This window comes from Octopus sinensis, linkage group LG3, assembly GCF_006345805.1.
Source record: "Octopus sinensis linkage group LG3, ASM634580v1, whole genome shotgun sequence".
Lineage (NCBI taxonomy): Eukaryota > Metazoa > Mollusca > Cephalopoda > Octopoda > Octopodidae > Octopus > Octopus sinensis.
This window is the reverse complement of record NC_042999.1, coordinates 24,819,022-24,842,836: the sequence shown is the minus strand read 5'-3', so window position 1 is coordinate 24,842,836 and position 23,815 is coordinate 24,819,022. Positions and strand designations below refer to the sequence as shown.

Genomic DNA, 23,815 nt, shown 5'->3' with positions numbered 1-23,815 from the left:
TACATCACATGACCATACCAATGCAGTCTTCTCTTGCACACCACATATGATGCCTTGTGTATTCAATTTTTCTCTCAAATCACTTAGAATCTGTGGTACATGCACACTAACATTACTCATCCAGCAGAGCATGTTGGCTTCATTTCTTTCAAGCCTTTGCATGTCCTCAGTAGTCACAGCCCATGTCTCACTACCATGTAGCATAGCTATTTGTATACAGGCATCATGCAATCTGCCTTTCATTCTGAGGGACAGGCTCTTTGTTACTAATAGCAGTAGTAATTCTTTGAACTTTGCCCAGCCCATTTACATTCTAGTAGCTATGTTTTCAGAACCTCCTACACTGCTAGCTTGGTCATCTAAGTAACAGAGACTGTCTACTACTTCTAAGAATCCCTCCAGATATTTGAGGAAGTCTATTTTCTGTACATTCCCAATGTTTAATGTACCTGCACATCAGCCACACACAACGACTACTTTCTGTGTTAACCTTGCTGCACATATTATGTCTCCTTAGCTTGCACTGGGTACACTATCTGGAGTTTCTACCAACACCTTTTTTTACATATTGAGCAGGGTCATCTCCCTGAAAGGATCAGTGATTTGTCTGTTTCCCTATTTGTTAGGACTTCAGTCTTTGCTAAATTAACTGTAAGGCCCTTTGATTCCAGACCTTACTTCCACATCTGAAATTTCTTCTCTAGCTCTGGTAGTGATTCAGCAATAAGAACAAGGACATCAGCATATATGTACATGCATACAGGTACACATACAGGTAAGAAGGCAGGCAGGATTAATCTGGTCTGATATGTAGATTAACTGACCTATTATCATATGGAGATAAATCAGCACAGTTAAAAAACACAATAAATTAATTAATGGTAATAAATTTAGAAGAAAAAATAGATTTAAGTGGTTTATTGAGATGGAAGGAATAAGATCATTGTGGCATAAATGGCAACATGGTTTCCTGATAAGTTATAGATACATATTAAAAACCCTGTCAATAAACCTGTTTCTCTGTATCAAATTTGTTTTTTAATGTCTAATATTGTTTACATTAAAAAAATAACAATTTTTTGTAGATCATATTTCTTGTTTATTCTTTCTACTACTATTGAACACATTCCCATTCTGACCAATATGACATTGGAAGTCATGATTCATCATTCAGTCATTTTTGTCAGAATACATCAACACATCTAACATTGTTAGTATAATGATTTCTACTATATTGTTAGTATAATTTCGAATAAAATCATTTATATAATGATATCTAATAAATTATCAATATAACAAACTCTAATTGGTTACATTTCTATTTCTTCTTTAAACAAATATATATCAAAATTATTGATTTACAGTAAATCTTTTATCTATTTTTTTTTTTCACTATTCATTCTGCAAATACCGCCTACTACTAAAATATTTGTAAGCTGAATAAATTGGTTTCCTACTAAGAAAAGAAGTTTAATGTTTTGGGCGGGATTTTTCATCCAAGATTTGTCCAGTGAGGACTTCTATTGACAATGTTTTAATTTTCATTCTCCTCAGCAAACCATTACATTCCACTTTTAAACTATTTATACTCAATAACTTTTGACAATGCAGAGATCTTCACTACTTTCATCAGATCTTACTGCTTGCCAATATATTTATATTTGCTTGTAATTTATTCTGTAACGCTATCAATTTTATATTACTAATTAAATAGTTTGATATTTTATTACTGCTAAATGGTTTATTGGTTATCCTTTGTAGAGATCAGGGTACCAAATGGATAATCCCAAAATTTACTGGAAATACCAAAACCTGAAAATAGAGAAAGATTAAAGGATACTCAAAGAATTGAATCAATGAATTGAAGCGAATCAAAAATTAGAAAAATTAATGATTTCTAAGAATTCTAAGATAAAATGCTTTCTGATATTGCTCAAGGGAAAAGAGGGGAAAATGGTTATAAAATGTAATTTTATGAGTAATAAAGTTATAATTTTTATACAAGAGAAAAGGGGAAATGGTGAAAAGGGCCAGAATTCATGATTTTTGCCAGTCCACCAAGACTGTTATGACAGATGTCCTTGATGTTCAACACCAATAAGTTGATGTTTGCAAGAAAAATGTAGGGGATGAAGGAGAAAGAAGAACCTAGAAATAGCAGCTAAATCTCCAGTTCACTCTTATTCCATCATAAAGACAAGAAGACAAAATTTGCTTATGAAATATAAAAAAATATTAGATAGACAACAATAAATGCCCTATCTTTCATCAGTGGCCTGATCAGTTAAGAGTGACCTGAGGTTAAATAAATACAGCAACAGCCACCAATTTTGAGAAAAAGGTATGGTTAAACACTTAAAATATATAGATTAAAATGAATTAGAATTTGAAATGATAGAAAAGATTTTACTTATCATCATTGTATTAGTGTACATAATTATATAATAAGGGTTTCAAATTTAGCACAAGGTCTGTAATTTTGGAGAAGGGGATAATTTGATTACATCACCCTCAGTACTCAACTGGTACTTATACAGCCCCAAAAAGATGAAAGGCAGAGTTGAACTCAGCACATAAAGATGGATGAAATGCTACAAAGCATTTTGCCCAGCATGCTTATGGTTCTGCCAACTCACTGCCTTACACATAGGTATAGTCATGTGGCGAGAATGGATGTCGATAGCTGTGTGAAAAAGTGCCACACCCTAGTAGTTGAGGGAACCTGTGGAAGAGGTAGACCCAGGAAGACCTGGGATGAGGTGGTGAAGCATAACCTTCAAACATTGGGCCTCACTGAGGCAATGACTAGTGACCGGGACCTCTGGAAATATGCTGTGCTGCAGAAGACTCAACAAGTGCAAGTGTGACCATAACCTTGTGGCCTATGCTAGGGGTGTAACCAGTCCACTTGTGCGTGCCTTTTCTTCATTGGACACTAAACTCTGCTTGCGAAGACCAGTTGAGGCAAGTGAAGTCGAAGTCGAAATCAAATTCGGTGACTGGCATCCGTTGCTAGTGGAGCGCTAAGAGTACCATACAAGTGAGATCGTTGCCTGAGCAACAAACTGGCCTTTGTGCAAGTGGCACGTTAAGCACACCATTCAAGTGTGATCGTTACCGAGTCGCCTTACCAGCACTTGTGCTGATGGCATGTGAAACATTCGAGCGAGGACGTCGCCAGTGCCGCTGGACTGGCCCCTGTGCAGGTGGCACATAAAAAGCACCATTTGGGCGTGGCCGTTGCCAGTACCACCAAACTGGCCCTCGTGCCAGTGGCACATAAAAGCACCCACTACACTCTCAGAGTGGTTGGTGTTAGGAAGGCATCCAGCTGTAGAAACTCTGCCAGATCAGATTGGTGTCTGGTTCGCCAGACCTCAGTCAAGTTGTCCAACCCATGCTAGCATGGAAAACAGACGTTAAATGATGATGATGATGATGATATGTAACATATGATAATTGTAGGCAATTTTTGATAATGTTAATATGTAACATACAACAATGCTAATATATAACACATGATAATGAAATGATAATGAAATGTAACATATAATGATAATGTTAATACTTAATATATGACAATGATACTATAATATGTGATAATGAAAATGACCAGTCATAGGAGAGATTTAACTTATGACTTACCATTGTGTTGGTGTACATAATGATGCAACATATGATAATGCTTGAGTTCTTTGAAGTAAGCCCCGACTGGAGAACCATGGTGTAGGTAGTAGTGGATCAAATCATAGATCAAATAGCCCATCACAGTGCCAGAAAACAAGGACTGCGCCACAGCCACGGGGTAGATCAGTAGCAACATGTTATATATACAGAAAGCAAATACTGATGCTGGGACGGGTGGGAAAACTAAACGTGTTTTGTCCAGGGGTGCCTGAAATAGAGAAACGTATGGAAAAATATCTGTATGCATATGTTATTATGTGAGTATATAATACAATGATTTACTTTATTGTTTTGTAACAAAAAGAAAAAAACTTTAATCATCATCTTCATCATCATCATCATCATCATCGTTTAACGTCCGCTTTCCATGCTAGCATGGGTTGGACGGTTCAACTGGGGTCTGGGAAGCCAGAAGGCTGCACCAGGCCCAGTCTGATCTGGCAGTGTTTCTACAGCTGGATGCCCTTCCTAACGCCAACCACTCCATGAGTGTAGTGGGTGCTTTTTACGTGCCACCAGTATAGGTGCCAGATGAGGCTGGCAAACGGCCATGATCGGATGGTGCTTTTTACGTGCCACCAGTATAGGTGCCAGATGAGGCTGGCAAACGGCCATGATCGGATGGTGCTTTTTACGTGCCACCGGCACAGAGGCCAGACGAGGCTGGCAACGGCCACGATCGAATGGTTCTCTTACATGCCACCAGCACTGGTATCACAGCTACAAATTCAATTGATGTTGATGACTTTATAAATAAGTAAATTCAGTTTGTGCAAAGTTTGTTTTAATTTAAAATTCATAAAATGACAGGTAATCAATCTATCTTTTATTTTTTATATGTGTCAGTCATTGGACAGCGTCCATGCCGGCTCACCACCTTGAAGGTGTTTAGTCAAGCAAATTGACACCAGGGCTTATTTTTTTAAAAGCCTGGTACTTATTCTATCAGTCTTTTTTTGCTAAACCACTAAGTTACAGGAATGTAAACAAATCAACATTGATTGTCAAGCAGCAGGGGACAAACAGAAATACAAAAGCAAACACACACACACACACTATGGGCTTCTTTCAGTTTCTGTCTATCAAATCCATTTACAAACATTGATTGGCCTAGGTCTATAGTAGAAGCCATTTGCCAAAAGTGCTACACAATAAGACTGAACCTGGGACCTTGTGGTTTGGAAGCAAACTTCTTACTATACCCTAATCACAAGGCCACAAGCCTAGTGTTTAAGATCTTGAACTCACAATCATGTGATCATGGATTTGTTTGAGCAGACCAGCACCAGCACCACTACCACCACCACCACAACCATCACCAACAGTACCAGCACCACTGCCACTCTACTACCACCACAACTATTACTACTTCTACAACTGCTCTCATTACTACTATCATTACCATCACTACTCCCACCACCAGCACCAACACCAACACCACCGCCACCGCTACTACTACTACTACTACTACTACTACTACTACTACTACTAATGCTGCTGCTGCTGCTACTACTACTACTACTACTACTACTACTACCACTACTACTACTACTACTACTACTACTACTACTAATAATAATAATAAAATAATAATAATAATAATAATAATAATAATAATAAGTGGGGGAGCTTCATAGCCATGTGTTGAGAGGGATTCTTTGGGGTTTGAATAATTCACCTCTGGAAACATGGGTGCTTCGTTCAACATCCTTAAACAACCCTTATTCATGACCTTTTGAGCGGGATGGGCTACTCAACCTGAAGAAAATTCTAACTGGGCCCCACCTGCAAGGTCATGTGCTGTTTATCTTGATATGAGATCACTATGTCGCACACATATGGTTCTGATGCATGTGCCTGGTGTACCTTTATCAGATGGGTAGTCATGATGGGTATATTGGGCTTCATATATTTTACCCCAGTGTCACTTTGATGGCATGCACTGCTCGCTCACTCAATAATAATAATAATAATAATAATAATAATAATAATAATAATAATGATAATAATAATACTATCATCATCATTGCTATGATATCACCATCTCAACTACAGCCACTTCTACCAAAACAACCAAAACAACCATCACCATCATCACTACTACTACTACTACCACCACCACCACCACTACCACAGTCACCACCCCCATGTTGCAATGGAAGTGGTGGTGGTGACGACAATGGAAGCACCCCACAATACTGAACTGAATGCAGAAGAATGTGATGTTAAATGAAGAATTTTGTATTTCTTGTAGTAGTAGTAGTAGTAGTAGTAGTAGTAGTAGTAGTAGTAGTAGTAGTAAGAGTGGTGGTGGTGGTGGTGGTGGTGGTGGTGGTGGTGGTGGTGTGGTGGTGGTAGTAGTAGTAGTAGTAGTAGTAGTAGTAGTAGTAGTAGTAGTAGTAGTAGTAGTAGTAGTAAATCAAGTGCAGCTGTGAATAAAACAAGCAAGCCACTAACCAGCCAACCAGCCAGCCAGCCAGCCAGCCAACCAACCAGCCTACCTGCCTGTCTGTCTGTCTGTCTAGTGGTAGGTGAATAGTACAGCTGTTAGAGAAAGTGCTGGAAGTTGGCCAAAAAGCTGTGGCAATTTGGCATTGGTAAAAACTGATGTTTAGTAGAACTGCTTATCAGGAAATCCTAAGTAGATTCTTACCACCAGTAGATATGTTGAGGTGGAAATGAAGATATTAGACTTTAAAAGTACCTATTTGAGTCAGAGAATGTACAACAGACAAACTACCAGGACCCATGCCAGGTATTTATTGCTTGTTGAATGATGGTGTTACCAATAACATAACAGAGTATCCACCATACCATCATCTCAAATTAGATATTAAAAATTATTTCCTGAAATTTTAACTATACTGTTTTATCTCTGCAAGATAATTTCCAAGTCGTTTAGCTCCCAGTAGATAAGCTTTTCTACAAATGTTTAATCTTATGAAATATCATGCTTCAAAATTGATCTTGGGGTGAGAATAAACCATGAGAGTATGGAGCAAGTTTATAAATCAACTGATTAAGATTTAAATGTAGATGATAAACGCCAAAACAATGTATAGGTATTACGTGTTGGGTGACCGAGTTACTGATTACGTCATAAAAGTAGAAAGTTTAAGACATTTGGAGATATAAAAAAAAACATTTTTTCAAAAGCAATTTTTAAAGATAAAAGAACAGATAAACTTTTAAAGATAGAAGAACAGGCGTAGGAGTGGCTGTGTGGTAAGTAGCTTGCTTACCGACCACATGGTTCCAGGTTCAGTCCCACTGTGTGGCACCTTGGGCAAGTGTCTTCTGTTATAGCCTCGGGCCAACCAAAGCCTTGTGAGTGGATTTGGTAGATGGAAACTGAAAGAAGCCCGTCATATATATGTATATATATATGTGTGTGTGTGTGTGTGTCTGTGTTTGTCCCCCCAACATCGCTTGACAACCGATGCTGGTGTGTTTAGGTCCCTGTAACTTAGCAGTTCGGCAAAAGAGACCGATAGAATAAGTACTAGGCTTACAAAGAATAAGTCCTGGGGTCGATTTGCTTGACTAAAGGCGGTGCTCCAGCATGGCCACAGTCAAATGACTGAAACAAGTAAAAGAGTAAAAGAGTAAAGATCTTTTTCCTCCTTCTTTTCATCATCATCATTGTCATCATCATCATCAACAACAGCACCATCACAATCATTGTGACTACAACTGTTGTTACCTCCTTCTCCTCCTCATCATCATCATCATCATTGTCCATCTTCATCATCATTGTCCGTCATCATCATCATCATCATCATCATCATCATCATTACCATCATGTCTACCTGTCTATCCCAACAGTTTCAAAAGTTTTATTTTCTACTCGGTAATCTCTAAAATATTTATACTGCATTAACACCACTGTTATCTCAACCACTACTACCATGACCACCACAACTACCATTATCACATAACTACCAATACTCTTACATCATTACAGCTATGGCCATCACTATCATCAGAATCATTTCTCCACCATCACAACCACACCCATTAACGCTACAACCATCACCACTACCATCACCACCCTCACACTATCACTGTTATCACCAATGCCACATCCCATTAACACCACAACCATTGCTGATGCTGGTCCTCCTCCTCCTCCTCCTCCTCCTACTACTACTACTACTACTACTACTACTACTGCTACTACTACTACTACTACTACTACTACTACTTCTACTACTGTCACTATTAGCACCCTCATATTACCAATTATCACTAATGCCATATTCCATTAATGCCACAATCACTACTACTACTACTACTACTACTACTACTACTACTACTACTACTACTACTACCACCACCACCACCACCACCACCACCACCACCACCACCACCACCACTATATCTTTTCTGTTTGGTTGATACTTTCAAGTTTTCAATTTTGTTCCAGTTTAGGTGTTTTGATGTACTTTTGTATGCTTATTATGGAAACGAAATCTATTTTTGCCATAGATTAATAAATAAAAAGTTAATAACTTTCAAAGTTTGCAAATTTTAGGTAATTTTAGCTAATTAAAAGCCACAAACATATTAAGGATCATTTCGGTTTGAACGGCAGTTTTTAACATAATTTCTAGGTAACTAAAAAATTTTAAACTTCGTATACTGGTAGAATGTGTTTATAAAACATCTTTTTCTCTTGGCTTTATTGAGATTGGTCTTTAATTTCTTGCATTTCGGCAATTTCAACCAATCAATGACCGTCTATTGAGGTGAAAACATTCTGTGCCGTATGAATATGTCCCTCGTTTAAGAAAAAGATTGGGTTTATTTACATTTGTGAAGAAAAAAAGATACCCTTCCCCTAACCCTAAAAGACATTGAAATGCAATCGATCGATTCTAGGGTCATAATTATGGGTGACAATTTCATATGACACCGCTAGAAAAACTGCCGTTCAAACCGAGAAGCCCCAGCATGGCCATGGCTTTCAGGCTAAAACATTTTTAAGGATTTAAGGATTTATTAATGCCTGTTTCCAAGGTTAACAAGGCAAGGTATAGTCTGTTTCCCTACCACGTGTACTTGACCCATCCGTTGCTATGGTGCTATAACCTCATTATAGATTTTTTTTCCCTTTTTATATTGTTTACTTGCCTGTTCCAACATTTCCCATGACTTTCTTCATTAAAACTTATTAAAACTTCCATCATCATCAATGTCAATGTTTTGACCAATGCTGTCATGTCATAGACTGCTATCATGCAGAAAATGCCAGCTTTCCAAATCTTGTTTTCTGATTGGGCAAAAATAATTAAACTTGAAACCTCTCCATCTTTCTTTACTAATTTTAGCTTGAAAGCTGTGGCCATGCTGCAGCACTGCCTTTGTAACATTTTTCTAAATTTTTCTGGAACAAGTGAATAACAACATCAGATTCAGAGAGAAAAATTAGGATTTTTTCGGTTTGAAAGGCAGTTTTTTCTAGCGGTGTCATATGAAAGCGTCACCCATAATTATGACCCTAGAATCGATCTATTGCATTTCAATCTATTTTAGGGTTAGGGTTAGTTAGGGTTAGGGTTAGGGGTGTTGGGAAGGGTATCTTTTTTTCTTCACAAATGTAAATAAACCCAATCTGTTTCTTAAACGAGGGACATATTTATACGGCACAGAATGCTTTTTAACTCAATAGACGTCACTGATTGGTTGAAATTGCAGAAATTGAAGAAAAAAAACAACAAATATCTTACAAACCATAGAATTTTCTCAATAAAGCCAAGAGAAAAAGATGTTTTATAAACACATTCTACCAGTATACAAAGTTAAAAATTTTTTAGTTACCTAGAAATTATGTTAAAAACTGCCATTCAAACCGAAAAGATCCGAGAAAAATTATATCGATATACCATATTATATCGATATACCATATTATATCGATATACCATATTATATCGATATACCATATTTGAAAATGTTCACTTAATTTTAAAATTTCAAAAAGTGTGAGCCAAAAAGAAAAGATCCCTACAATTACAGCTACTAATGTCACCATCATCACCATCATCACCATCATGTCAGCACTATTATCACCAACACCACTCCAAGTTGCCACTAGTATTACCAACATCATACAACTTTGTTATGACCTGTTTGAATAGTTGGAGTTTGGTTACCAACATATGTTCATGTGTGGAGGCACATGGCCTAGTGGTTAGGAGCAGCAGACTTACAGTCGAGGGATCGCGGGTTCGAATCTCAGACCAGGCAATGTGAGTGTTTATGAGCGAAACACCTAAGCTCCACGCGGCTCTGGCAGAAGTTAATGGTGAACTTCTGCTGACTCTTTCACCACAACTTTCTCTCATTCTTTCCTCCTACATATTGCAGCTCACCTGCGATGGACCGGCGTCCCATCCAGGTGGGGAACCTATACACCAAGGAAACCGGGAAACCGGCCCTTATGAACCAGGCATGGCTCGAAAAGGAATAAAACATATGCTCATAACTGACATCTACACATTACTGACATATACGCATCAGTGACACATACACATTAGAGCCATATACACATTAATGACATATGCACATTACTGTTACACACACACACACACATACAATGACATATAAATACTGATTTCAAATTTTGGCACAAGGCCTGAAATTTTAGGAGAGGGGTAAGTCAATTACATCAACCCCAACATTCGACTGGTACTTATTTTATTGTGAGGATGAAAGGCAAAATTGACGTCAGCAAAATTTGAACTCAGAAACGTAAAGAAGAACGAAATGCCACAAAGCATATTGTGCTTGTTCCTTCTCAAGCCACACCTGGCTTATAAGGGCCGGTTTCCTTGGCGTATAGGTTCCCCACCTGAACAGGACGCCGGTCCATCGCAGGTGAGTTGGAAGATGCAGGAGGAAAGAGTGAGAGAAAGTTGTGGTGAAAGAGTCAGCAGAAGTTCGCCATTACCTTCTGCCGGAGCTGCGTGAAACTTAGGTGTTTCGCTCATAAACACACACATCGCCCGCTCTGAGATTCGAACCCACAATCCCTCGACCGCGAGTCCATTGCTCAAACCACTAGGCCATGTGCCTCCACAAAAAGCATATTGCCTGGCACAGTAATGATTCTGCTAGTTTACTGCCTCAATGATGTATACAATATTATCGATCTATATCGATATAAATTGAAATCGATCAACATCAATGGAATTTGTAGTTGTGGTACCAATGTAGTTGTGGCACATAAGAGAACCATCCGAACGTGGCTCGTGCCGGTGGCACGTAAAAAGCACCATCCGAGCGTGGCCGTTCGCCAGCCTCGCCTGGTACCTGTGTCGGTGGCACATAAAATGCACCCACTACACTCACGGAGTGGTTGGCGTTAGGAAGGGCATCCAGTCGTAGAAACACTGCCAGATCTGACTGGCCTGGTGCAGCCTTCGGGCTTCCCAGACCCCAGTTGAACCGTCCAACCCATGCTAGCATGGAAAGCAGACGTTAAACGATGACGATGATGATGATGATGATGATATATATATATATAGTAAATCCCACCAAAAATGAAGAACAAACACATCAAGAAAAAACAACAATGCAAGGATGTGTTATATGCAAAGTATTAGCAGATGCTAAGGGTTGAATAGAACACAACAAAGAGAGCAATTTGATGAAAACATAAATGGAAAATTAACAAAAGCATAACAAACAGAAAAATAGACAAAAAAAGAATACATGGAAAATTCGCAGCTGATTCTCCATCAGTCAGTATCCAAGACACACTAGTGGTTTTGCACTTTTAACAGAACAGGAAGCCTCTGGGAATAACTGACGAATGTATACAAGGACAAAAACAAACAAGATACGCTAAAAAAATAAAACAGTTGTACATATACAAAAAAAAAAATAATAAAATAATAATACAAATACTGCTAAGATGGAGTGATATCAATGTTAATAGTGTGAAACCACGAGGATGTCTTGGACACTGACTGATGAGGAATCAGCTGCGGATTTTCTGTCTATTATGTTTTTGTCAAATTTCTCCCTTTGTTGTGTTCTATTCAACCTTTGAAATATATATATATATATATAAATATATATATATATATATTCACGGAGTGGTTGGCGTTAGGAAGGGCTTCCAGCTGTAGAAACACTGCCAGATCAGACTGGGCCTGGTGCAGAGTTCTGACTGCCCAGACCCCAGTTGAACCGTCCAACCCATGCTAGCATGGAAAGCGGACGTTAAACGATGATGATGATGATGATATATTTATATACAGAGTGATTGGAAAGTAACTCCCTATTTTAAAATGCTTATAATTTATTTATTAACAATAATTTTTTTCTCAAATTTGTTGTGCATGTTCTTTAATGTATGGGAATTGATTCCATGTTGTTTTTTTCGGATTAATTATTTTGTTTGAAATTTAGAAGCCCTACAAACATGGCTGGATGTTTTACTGTGCAGGAGCGTGCCCAGCTAGCTGCACATTACGAAGTTTGGAGATAAGTTGTTCAAGGGCAAAGATGGTGGAGGACCATCAGAGGAAGACATACTTAAGTTGATGCAAAGATAATCAAGAATTGCCATGCAAAATTCATGACTACAGGATTTGTAGCTGATACTTGAAGTGGTCGTCCTTCCAATTCATCAAGGTCCGCATGACTGGCTGGCCAGAAGCCCTGATTTAACACCCTGCGACTGTTTTCTTTGGGGTTAATTAAAGGAGGAAGTCTTCTCTACCAAACCAATGACTTTGGAAGAACTTGAAGGGTGAATATGAGAAGCTATGTCTTTCATTCCACAAGACTTCCTGATGAAATCAGTTGATGTGGTTCCCGAGCGGTTTGAGAAGCTGCTGGTGAATGCTGATGCCTATATCAAATTTTAAATAAAATTCCATGCTATACACTTTCTTTACATATTCGTTTTTTCTAAAAATTATAGTTAATAAATAAATTATAAGTATTTTAAAATAGGGAGTTACTTTTCAATCACCCTGTATATATATAAAGTGCATTTCATTTTAGAAGCTCTGAGGAAGTTACAATGTAATGCACAAGCAGTCAGCTCCGAGTGCACTGCATCTTGTAGCAGAAACAGACATAAGCTAATGAAGTTCACTGCATAATTTCCTGTTTCTTTGTCATTTATTGAATTTCTCTCTCTCACAGACACATGCATGTGTATATATGTATGTATGTATGTATGTATGTATGTATGTATGTATGTATGTATGTGTGAAGGCACGTGGCAAAGTGGTTAGAGCATTCGGCTCATGATTGTAAAGTCCTGAGTTTGATTCCCAGTGATGTGTTGTGTCCTTGAGCAAGACACTTTACTTCATGTTGCTCCAGTCCACTCAGCTGGCAAAAATGAGTTGTACTTGTATTTCAAAGGGCTGGCCTTGTCACACTCTGTGTCACGCTGAATCTCCTTGACAACTATGTTAGAGATACATGTGTCTGTGGATTGCTCAGTCACTTGCATGTTAATTTCACGAGCAAGCTGTTCCATTGATCGTATCAGCTGGGACCCTCGTCGTCATAACCAACGGAGTGCTCCTTTATGTATGTATGTATGAATGTTTGTGCCTCCTTGTCTTGACTTTGTGTAATAATTGTAAATGAGTGTCCCTGTCATACAAGCAGTGTCATTCATTTCCAATATTCTGCAAAAACGTCAGAAAATGTCTGGTCATCAGAAAATATCTTACCTGGAAACAGGTGAATATTGGTGGCAAGAAGTGCATCCAGTCATAGAAAATTTACCTCAATAAACTCCAGCTGACCCATGCAAGCATAGATAATATTAGTATGTAGGTGGCTGAGTATTCCACAGACATATAAGAGACATGTTCCTCATGGAAAAGTAGATGTTAAATGATGATGATGATGAAATAAGTCTTCCATACATAAAAACACAAAAGTTTCCTTAAAAAGTCAGTTTTTACCTTGTGATGTTGTCCGTGTAAGATGAAGTGCATTCGAATGAAGAATGGTGAATTGATAACAGGACGTAAGTGAAAAAGCCAGCGGTGTATCAAATATTCAAGTAGGGTCCACTGAAACAGTCCTGCTATGTACAGCAATAGGAGATGGTGGGATTTGATCTCGATACCTGCAGACAAACAAATATGACATCAAATAAAAAAATTAATTCACTGTATGTATTTATGTAAAATTCTGTGTGTGTATGTGTGCCTGTCTGTCTGTCTGTCTGTCTATAGTCTGTCTGGTAGCAGCAGTAGACGTAGTCGTAGTAGTAGTAGTAGTAGTAGTAGTAGTAGTAGTAGTAGTAGTAGTAGTAGTAGTAGTAGTGGTGGTGGTGGTGGTGGTAGTAGTAGTAGTAGTAGTAGTAGCAGCAGCAGCAGCAGTAGTAGTAGTAGTAGTAGCAGCAGCAGCAGCAGCAACAGCAGTAGTAGTAGTAGTAGTAGTAGTAGTAGTGACTATCTGAAGATAGATTATCCATATGCAAAAAAAAAAAACTGAATCTAAAAAATAGAAAAAGAAAAAGAAAAGAAAAACAACAAAAAAACAAAGAGACTAGTAAATCTCATCTTGTCTGCTGTCATTGTCAATAAAAACAATCACTGAAGATAAATCTAGTTCTGGTGCCAAAGTCTTTGTATTTTTGCCCAAGAGTTATTAAAACCAATAAGAACCGATTGTTTATTGGCCAGGTTGTAATAGTGGAAGATAGCTGGACAGACAGATCAATCTAAGTTTTTGATTTATTAAATCTGTCAAAAAACATCACTATATATCCAGCAAGTCTTTAGCATTGATTAGATGATAAAAAAATATCAAAAAAAGAAAGAAAAGAAATATTTCTTGAAATCTCTTTGTTAAAGACAATTATACTTATGGGAGAAAAATTGTTATTATTTAGAAAAATGCCTTGCACTATTTCTTCCTGTTCTTCACATTCCCAGTTCAAATCTTGCTAAGCTTAGCTTTGATTTCCATTCTTTTGAAGTTATCTTCTACCTAAATCAGAAAATCTTTTTATTATTATTATTGAGTGAGAGAGCAGTGCATGCCATCAAAGTGACACTGGGGTAAAATATACGAAGCCCAATATACCCATCATGACTACCCGTCTGATAAGGGTACACTAGGCACATGCATCACAACCATATGTGCGCGACATGGTGATCTCATATCAAAATAAACAGCACATGACCTTGCAGGTGGGGCCCAGTTAGAATTTTCTTCAGGTTGAGTAGCCCATCCCGCTCAAAAGGTCCCTGAATAAGGGTTGTTTAAGGATGTTGAAAGAACCACCCATGTTTCCAGATGTGAATTATTCAAACCCCAAAGAATCCCTCTCAACACATGGCTATGATGCTCCCCCACTACTTCTGCTTGTGATCAGAGATGCACATATCGTCAGCCACTAAGGGACATGCTCAACTGGTTAAGGTCAAACAACTGACAAGCAAATCTGTGGTATTGAACAGAATATTTGCTGTGGCCCATCTTTTAAACCAAAACAAAACAATGTACATGGTAACACTTCCAATCAGTTAAGATCAGAAGCCATGAGAGCCACTGCCTGGTACTGCATCAGGGCATTTATTATTATTATTATTATTATTATTATTATTATTATTATTATTACTATTAAGGCAGGAAGCCGGCAGAATCATTAGCATGAGCAAAAGGCTTGGCAGCATTTTGTCCATCTTTACATTCAAAGTTCAAATTCTGCCAAGGTTGACTTTGCCTGTCATCCTTTTGGAGATCGATAAAATAAGTATTAGTCAAGCACTGGGGTAGATGTAATCAACTCACACTTCGCCCTTCCGCTAAAATTGTTGGCTTTGTGATAAAATTTGAAACCAATATTATTATCATTGTCTTTGCACAGCTCCTATCGTACTATGGTGCCAGCTGTTCACCACCAGTAAACTAAGGTAACATCCTTTATTTTTTCAAGTATCATCCGGAGTATTTGAGAAGTTCCAAGCAATGCTGCTTTCTGCAAGTTCTCCACCCTTATTGCAGCCCCTATTTGTTACATGTACTTCTCGAGAATTTTACTCACTGTTCCCAAGTCTCTGACATTTATTGGTACTACTACCGCTTTTTTATCAACCACAACCGCTTAATCTCCCAAGCTAACCTATCATATCTATCAACTTTTCTTTCTTCCTTATCTCATACCTTGTCGTCAACTGGGCATGCTATATCTATGATCCAACATCGTTTGCTTTCTTTCTCAATTAACACTCTGTCTGGTTTCTTATTCCCAGTGTTTTTATTGTGACATCATCACTAGATACATCATCAATCAGAGCATAGGGAAATTCCAACCGCTTCCTTTCATTTTTATTATTATCATCACTGATATTATTATTTTCATTTTTACATACTATTTGTCATTATTAATATTTCCTCTGATCCAACGTGAGTTTTAGCTAAATTATTATTATTATCATTTTTTTTATTTCTTCACTACCCACAAGGGGCTAAACACAGAGGGGACAAACAAGGACAGACAAACGGATTACATCGACCCTAGTGCGTAACTGGTACTTAATTTATCGACCCTGAAAGGATGAAAGGCAAAGTCGACCTCGGCGGAATTTGAACTCAGAACGTAACGGCAGACGAAATACCGCTAGACATTTCGCCCGGCATTATTACCATCGTTATTATCATTTCCATTATTATTAAATGTTGTTTAGTTTCAACATTTGTCTTGTACTTGAGATGATCATAAATATGTGAGTGTTTAAGGAAATAGTAGAATAGAAATAGACAGCTTGGTGAATAGATTAAATTCCACAGTTCTGTAAATAGATTCAGAGGGTGAAGAGATCAGCAATGGGCATTCCTGTGAAGGAGACAAAAGTGGCCTCACACCCTTGGGGTCAGCAGAGGTCAAACAACCAAGTCACCTTGTTCTATTTTTAATTACTGATAGAAAAAATAATGATATATATATATATATATATATATATATATATATATATATATATATATATATATATATATATGTATATATATATATATTATATTGTGTGTAATTTGTTTTAGTATTTCTAAATTGAATTCTTTTTCCTTGTAAGTTTGGATTTTATTCCCTCAAATGATAATTATATATATATATAAGGATCTTTTCTATTCTGAAGCCAGTTTTTTCAAATTTTTCCTACTGAACCAAACAATTTGAAACTTCGTATACTGGTAGAATGTGTCAAAAGTAAACTTAATTGTAAACCAGAATGAAAACGGAATTGTAACTTCTAAGTTTAACGTTGTTTAATAATTAGAATTTTAACCAATGATATTCCGTCATTCGGCTTTATTTTATTTACTCCGTCTCGACCACCAATTTCGTGACGTATTAAACATCTTAAATATAAACAAGCGTATCCTTCTAATTATTTAACGTACTCATGTTTCCAGGATCCTATAGTCAGCCACCTTCTAATAACAATATTTAAAACTAGTTAATAAGCCACATGTATTAAATTGAAAATGTTTCCATTCTGTTAGTACTTGCTTTCGTTTGCTATTAAGAAGTGGCATCTCAGTGACGAGGCTTCTAACAAGATTCGTTTCTAAGCTAATGCGTTTCATTTCACTTATTGTATTTATTTGTGCAAAAGGCAAGAAATTTAGGCGAAGTTTCGCATGTCGTAGCACAAGTTTTCCGTCGATTTCCGTAAAAAACTTTTATTTTTTTACATAAGTAATGAGAGCGAAAGAGACTAAGAGGAAGCGATTTTATGACGAGGGAAGTTTGTCTTTGAAGTTACCGTCTAGGGGAAGCATTGATGTACATGTGTGTGTGTGTGTGTTTGATGGGGTGTGGGAGACAGACAGTATGTTGTGTAAGTGAAGTGCTTCTGTTAGTGTGTGTGAAGAGACAGAGAGAGTAATGTGTGAAAGAGAGAGATAACTGAAATTTTTTACTCGGTGTATGTGTATATGTATGTCTGCATGTATGTATGGCAGATTCATCGTAATTACGATGAATCGGCCATACATACATAGATACATACACACACACACACATACATGCATACATACATATACACATACACCGAGTAAAAAATCAGTTATCTCTCTCTTTCACACATTACTCTCTCTGTCTCTTCACACACACTAACAGAAGCACTTCACTTACACAACATACTGTCTGTCTCCCACACCCCATCAAACACACACACACACACATGTACATCAATGCTTCCCCTAGACGGTAACTTCAAAGACAAACTTCCCTCGTCATAAAATCGCTTCCTCTTAGTCTCTTTCGCTCTCATTACTTATGTAAAAAAAATAAAAGTTTTTTACGGAAATCGACGGAAAACTTGTGCTACGACAAGCGAAGCTTCGCCGAAATTTAATATTAAAAAAGCAAAGAGCTGGCAGAAACGTTAGCTCGCCGGGCGAAATGCGTAGCCGTATTTCGTCTGCCGTTACGTTCTGTGTTTGTTTACAGTTTTCCGAACGTTAGTACGTCACAAAAGCGCTTTCTACGTCACACTAATAGAATGCAGTCAAGTTTTACACATGAAAACAAACAATCTGATTGGTTAAAATTCGCAGTTTTAATCTACGATTAAAGTCATAAAATAGATTTTTCTCAAATAAACTAGTTCCAACCTGTGTATGTCAGCATACGAAGTTTCAGATTATTTAGTTAAGTAGAAAGATCTGTGGTCCTGGCTTCAGAATAGAAAAGATCCTATATATAATAACACAATTGCAGCGTGAAAGGTGTTTATAAGCCATTTAAGAAACACACAAAAGCCGTTCAATTCACTTCAACATTTAAGTTTAATTTGTCAAAATATTTTCGTCGCTAAAATCCGATGCAGCACGGATATTTGTCAGTGAACAGGTCGCGGATTTTAGCGACAAAAATATTTTGACAAATTAAACTTAAATGTTGAAGTGAATTGAACGGCTTTTGTGTGTTTCTTAAATGGCTTATAAACACCTTCCACGCTGCAATTGTTTTCGTTTCAGCACACGATCTCAGATCAAATTACTTGCTATGCGAGTACATCTCCGTAATATATAATAACAATTTAACAAATAAAACATATGCATACATACATATATGTACATACCTACATCTATATGTATATATACATGCATATATATATATATATGAGTACAGGACACCACAAATAAATGTAGAACACAAGGAGAAATGAAAACATAAAAACAAACAAGGAAACAAACTTTTTTTAACAACGAAAAAACAGAGTACAAGACAAACAATACGAGGAATATTCCCCTTCATCAGCTGCCCCTGGTTCGACTCAATGCGTGTTTCAAAGGTAAGGGCAGAACACGATCCGGCCGAAGCAGTCTTTCCTGCAAAATGAATTAAATAAAATTCTTTTGCAGAGGGGTAAAAAAAAAAAAAAAGCGACAAGAACAGGACATAAAAGCAATACAATTAAATAAAAATACAGTACACATAAAGAATAAAAACAGGACAAGGAAACCAACAATAAGGGCTTTTTTAAGCCTAGACGGTGGAAAAATTTGTGGGAACACAACACTGATGCTCACCTCATTGAATTTTTTAATTTCTGAATCTTCTTTTTTTCTTTGAAATTTTTCTTTTCTTTTTATTAGTTTTGCTGTGGTTTACAGTTTTTGTAATTGTGCAGTTTGTATATATTGGCAGGTGCTTACCTCCTTAATTTTTTGTTTTTTTATCATGCATTTAATTGTGTTGTTACAATAAAAGGTATGTTTACATATTCGGATAGTCAGGGAAAAAAGCAAGATAAAATTTTCACACAAAATTGCAGATATTAAACTTTCTAAATTTTCTTTTAGATGTTCCTTTGTATGTCTGATGAGAGAAGACTGTAGTATTTTAGCAATAAAAAGGACATTTACATTTTTGAATACTCAGGAAAAGAATGAAAAAGAGGGTAAAATTTTTACAGAAAATTATAGATATTAAAGTTTTAAAATTTACTAAAGATGATCTTTTGTATGTCCGAACAGAGAAAACTGAATAAAGAGGATATTCACATTTTCAAATACTCAGGGAGAAAGGAAAGGATAGGTATTCACAGAGGTTGTAAATATTAAAGTTTTTAAAGCTGATTGTTTGTGTGTTCAAAAACCATAGATATATAAGTTTCTTAACTTATTTTGAGGGAAATTTAAAATGCCCACAGGGAATTGTAGATATTCCAGTCTTTGAAAGTTATTTTTTAGTTTTCTTGCTGGGATGTGTTAGTATTATTATTTCTCTATATCTCTCGCTTACACTAATCCCTTTACATGTAATAACTGTTTCTTTCCCTACCCCCTACATAACAACTTTAACACTTCTCTCTACCTCTTTTTGTCTCACTCTTCACCTCTCTAGACAGTGGCTTTGTATTTTCAGAACAGAAAGATACATTGACAGCAAGCAAAGCAGATATAAACAAACAGCTGAACTGAACAAAAACAAAGCAACTTAGACTGAGCTATGCTACTGTGAGGATGATGGTGGTGAAGGTGGCAATTGTGAGTGGATAGTGAAAAGTATTTTTTTTTATTGAACTAAATTATTTATATCGCCTATCACTTAATGCATGGGTATAAGTGCAATTATTTATCATCTGCTTGCTTGAAAATTGATATTTGCTTATAAAATATGGATGGCAGATGATGTAAGCTAACAAGGGAATGAATGAGATGGTATAGGCAACAAAGTTAAGAGAAGCTGAGGGTTAGATCATTAGAACAAGCGCAGGAACAGCAGTGTAGAAGGGAAAATAGGAATTGAAGAGAATACAATATTTACAACAGGTAAGAGAATGTTTTCAAGATAGAACAGAAAATGAAAATGAGAGAGACAGTAAAAAAAAACAAAAAAAAAAACATCTAAACATATGATTGAAAGTTACATTGATGTAAAAACCAGACTAGATTATTTTATGCATAACGCCATTGTCTCCTGAGACAAAAAGGATGTCAACAATTATTATCATTATTATTATTCAGGTCACTGCCTGGAATTGAACTTGGAATCTTGGGGTTAGTAGTCCGTGCTCTAAACCACTACACCATATGCCCATAGGCATACCTTAGGAATGAGAACCCAGGTTCGAAATTTCCCCAAGACACCTGATGAAGACTGGAGGGTATATCAGCTGAAACGTTTGGTTAACAACAAACAAGATGAGGACAAATATCCGTCAAATGTAAATAATGTACATAATTCCTCATCTCTTAAATATAGAAATGTGACTGAGGTTTAAAGTTTAATCAATTTTACCGAATCTGAAAAGAGGATTTGGAAGCTGGCATTTTCTACATGATAGCTGTCTATCCCAAAATGAAAACAAAATAATTACAGAGAGGAATTTTTATTAAACAAATGAAAGGAAAGCATTATAATAACCAAAGTCATAAGAACTTCTGAAGTTTTGATAAGTTTCAATTAATAAAGTTATGTGAAACGGTCAAATAAATATGTAAGTAATTTAAAAAGGGAAAAGAATCCTCAATGAAAAATTTTGCAAAAAATTGCCCAAATCTGTCCTGATCAAGAGGCCTATATGTCAGGGAAGGCATGGTCTGACATAGTATAAACAAAAATTTGTATGGCATTCTATTGTAAAAATTACCCAGCAATGATAGGCTATTCAGCTTGTCATGAATAAAGGCATTCTAACCATGACCATCCTGTTTTGAGACACAGTGTACTTTATACAGTGTGTCCAACATTTAAAACAGTAGTTTGTGATTTGAGGGATATTTGGTTGTTATTTCTTGTAGACTGAGCGATTATGCAGAGTCTCCTTTCTTGGCTCACAACAGATAATATGTTACTGAATAGTTGGTGGAAAAGATGGTTGAGATTGGGAAATAGAGTTCTAAATGAAATACTCCACTAACAGGAGTGGCTGTGTGGTAATTATTTGCTTACCAACCACATGTTCCCGGGTTCAGTCCCACTGCATGGCACCTTGGGTAAGTGTCTTCTACTATAGCCTCGGGCTGACCAAAGCCTTATGAGTGGATTTGGTAGACGGAAAATGAAAGAAGCCCATCGTATATATGTGTGTATATGTATGTGTGTGTGTGTGTGTGTGTGTGTGTGTTTGGGTGTCTGTGGTTGTCCCCTCAGCATCACTTGACAACCGATGGTGTGTTGACGTCTCCATAACTTAGCAGTTCGACAAAAGAGAATAAGGCTTACTAGGCTTACAAAGACTAAGTCCTGGGGTCGATTTGCTCGACTAAAGGCAATGCTCCAGCATGGCCGCAGTCAAATGACTGAAACAAGTAAAAGAGTAAAAGAGTAACTCATAACTCAAAATCTACTCCAGGAAACTTTACCAGAGGGCTGATAAATTAAATACCACTTATTATTATTATTGTTTTGCTGCTTTGCCCATGGACAGTTGGGTCCATCTCTCTATTTTATGGAGCCTGAAAGGATGAAAGCAAAGTTGACCTCAGTATGATTTGAACTCACATCCTATAACTAACTAGCTGTTACTAAATACTGCAGACATTTTGTCTGATATTCTAACCATCCTGCCACTCTATTGCCTTATTTCCTTTTAGAGTTAATATATGTCAATCTAGAGCAGTGGTTCTCATCTGGGGTCTGTATAAGATCTTTTGTGGGCCATGCTAGCAAAATAGTGAATCAAGGATCCATAGTAGTAATTTACGTGTCCATACTCTTTACTCTTTTACTTGTTTCAGTCATTTGACTGTGGCCATGCTGGAGCACCGCCTTTAGTCAAGCAAATTGACCCCAGGACTTATTCTTTGTAAGCCTAGTACTTACTCTATTGGTCTCTTTTACCAAACCGCTATGTTACGGGGATGTAAACACACCAGCATCGGTTGTCAAGCAACGTTGGGGGGACAAACACAGACACAGAAGCATATACACACACACATACATATATATATATATATATACATATACATATATATATATATATATATATATTATATATATATATATATAATATATATATATATATATATATATATAATATATATATATATAATATATATATATATATACATACAAATTAATTAAGGGTAGAAATTGATATTTATCAATTAAGACCAGTGGTCTAGCATATTAAAAAAGAATCCGAAGATTAAAATATTTATATATACCAATTAAGGACTGAACACGAAAAGTGGACAGTCAACATGCTAGATATAGACGTCAAATCGCCATTCACCACAAAAGAGAACATAATCTTTTGTGGTGAATGGCGATTTGACGTCTATATCTAGCATGTTGACTGTCCACTTTTCATGTTCAGTCCTTAATTGGTATATATATACATACATATATATATATATATGTATATATATATATATATATATATATATATATTATATATATATATACGACGAGCTTCTTTCAGTTTCCATTTACCAAATCCACTCACAAGGCTTTGGTCGGCCCAAGGCTATAGTAGAAGACACTTGCCCAAGGTGCGACACAGTGGGACTGAACCAAGAACCATTTGATTTGTAAGCAAGCTACTTACCACACAGCCACTCCTACACCCATCTAAAGTTTTGATTTAGATGTATCTGTTACAAGAGATGGATACATTTAAAACATTTTATAGAGTTAAGCCTACACAAGTTAATGTGTGAAAAATAAAATGGGAATTTTGAAAGAAGTATCTATAAAACTAGATTTTAAACATAAAATAACTACGAGGATCCACCAGAATAAAATAATAATCAAAGGGAGCCATAGATAAAAAAAAAATGATTGAGAACTACTGATCTAGAGAATTTAATGTTTACTTCTAACATTTTAAGACAGCAGAACATAATGGATCTTCGGCTTGAACGGCAGTTTTTTAAAATAATTTCCACGTAACTAAACACTTTTAAACTTCGTATACTGGTAGAATGTGTTTATAAAACAGCTTTTTCTCTTGCCTTTATTGAGAAAATTCTATAGTTTGTAAGATATTTGTTGTTTTTTTCTTCAATTTCTGCAATTTCAACCAATCAAGGATATCTATTGAGGTAAGAAAAACATTCTGTGCCGTATGAATATGTCCCTTGTTTAAGAAACAGATTGGGTTTATTTACATTTCTGATGAAAAAAGATACCCCCCCCCCATCCCTAACCCTAACTAACCGTAACCCTAAAACAGATTGA

The 23,815-nt window shown here is 36.6% G+C and overlaps 1 protein-coding gene across 1 annotated transcript in view; it reads right to left on the bottom strand.

Moving 5' to 3' along the window:
* Window positions 1–903: 903 nt before the first annotated feature.
* The window catches only part of LOC115209434 (dihydroceramide fatty acyl 2-hydroxylase FAH2), a 102,495-nt gene continuing 79,583 nt past the window's right edge, over window positions 904–23,815 (bottom strand). Inside the window, exons 3-5 of the mRNA XM_029777857.2 lie at window positions 13,626–13,792; window positions 3,646–3,895; window positions 904–1,812 (exon numbers count right to left, since the gene is read on the bottom strand). Coding sequence (XP_029633717.2) covers window positions 1,742–1,812; window positions 3,646–3,895; window positions 13,626–13,792 — 488 coding nt within the window. The 3' untranslated portion in view covers window positions 904–1,741. The remainder of the gene's footprint in view (window positions 1,813–3,645; window positions 3,896–13,625; window positions 13,793–23,815) is intronic.